The sequence below is a fragment of the Cyprinodon variegatus genome, unplaced genomic scaffold, assembly GCF_000732505.1.
Source record: "Cyprinodon variegatus isolate N-32 unplaced genomic scaffold, C_variegatus-1.0 Scaffold27, whole genome shotgun sequence".
NCBI classification, from domain to species: domain Eukaryota; kingdom Metazoa; phylum Chordata; class Actinopteri; order Cyprinodontiformes; family Cyprinodontidae; genus Cyprinodon; species Cyprinodon variegatus.
This window is the reverse complement of record NW_015150480.1, coordinates 360162-361397: the sequence shown is the minus strand read 5'-3', so window position 1 is coordinate 361397 and position 1236 is coordinate 360162. Positions and strand designations below refer to the sequence as shown.

Below are 1236 nucleotides of genomic sequence, written 5' to 3'. Positions count from 1 at the left end.
TATATATATATATATATATATATATATATATATATATATATATATATATATATCTCAGACTATGATCTGATTGAAATGTCTGAACTGGCACTATTGAAATAAAGCTTTGACTGTTTTGAATTTGACCTCTTTCAGCTCCCTGTGTCCTGTCATCTACGGCCATCTTGTGAGTGCAGACTTCAGTTGATTTATTGCATGTTTCTGCCCCTCAGCCCTCAGGAAGTGTTTTTGTCATCCTTTCATTTATCTTATTATGTTACTATGCATTACTAGCTGGTGAAAGCTGCCCTGGCTTTGGCGTTATTTGGAGGCAGACAAAAACATACAGATAAGAGCAGTGTGCCAGTGAGAGGAGATCCACACATCCTGATAGTGGGAGATCCTGGACTGGGAAAGAGTCAAATGTTACAGGTACAAAAGAACTGGCAGGAAGTAGAAGTAAAAGTATAAGAGAGTAAAAGCATTGATATGATTTGGGTTTCTTTTCTTCATCTTTAAGGCGGTGTGTAACGTGGCTCCCAGGGGAATCTATGTATGCGGCAATAGCACAAGCACCACAGGTGAAACGGCTTTAAAATTTAAATCTTTACTTTGTGCCTCTCAAATCACAGTCAGGATAAAACGAATCTCGCCCCTTTATAATTCCAGGCTTTTATTTGAACCTAATAAAAGCTTCTTCACTTTGGTGTTACCCTGTTTAATGAATGATTACAGCATAGAATGTTTTTTTTTTTTCAAATTGCTTAACCTGCTGAAGCCTAGATGCACAGATACACAGAATCCTAGAACTGACAGAGGATGTACCTTCTTTTTACTATAACTGAACCTGTTTTAAATACCATTTTTAGTTCTGGTTATGATAGTTTGGTTCCAAATGTAACATTCAATGTTTTTGTTTCTGTAGGACTAACAGTGAGTCTGTCCAGAGAGGCAGGAACAGGAGATTACGCTCTGGAGGCAGGTGCCTTGGTGCTGGCCGACCAAGGTAGTAAAAATATCTCTGTTTCAATCAAGCAGTCAATCAATATTTGTCAACTAGAATTTGCATTGTAATTCAATTCAGTTTATTTTTATAGCGCCAATTCTCAACACATGTCATTTCAAGGCACTTTATAGAGACAATTCAATCAGATCATACAGTAAGGTTGATTAAACATTTTCTATTTAAGGAAAACCAGTTGATTGCATCGACTCATTGACTCAAAGGCAATCCCTCACACTAAGCATACTTGTAGG

At 37.1% G+C, this 1236-nt stretch overlaps 1 protein-coding gene across 1 annotated transcript in view; it reads left to right on the top strand.

Annotated features, from left to right (window-relative positions):
- The first annotated feature begins 82 nt into the window (after positions 1–82).
- LOC107098698 (DNA helicase MCM8-like) overlaps positions 83–1236 on the top strand; it is a 12256-nt gene continuing 11102 nt past the window's right edge. The window contains exons 1-4 of the mRNA XM_015396512.1: positions 83–166; positions 274–411; positions 500–560; positions 905–985. Of these exons, the coding sequence (XP_015251998.1) occupies positions 403–411; positions 500–560; positions 905–985 (151 nt within the window). The 5' untranslated portion in view covers positions 83–166; positions 274–402. The remainder of the gene's footprint in view (positions 167–273; positions 412–499; positions 561–904; positions 986–1236) is intronic.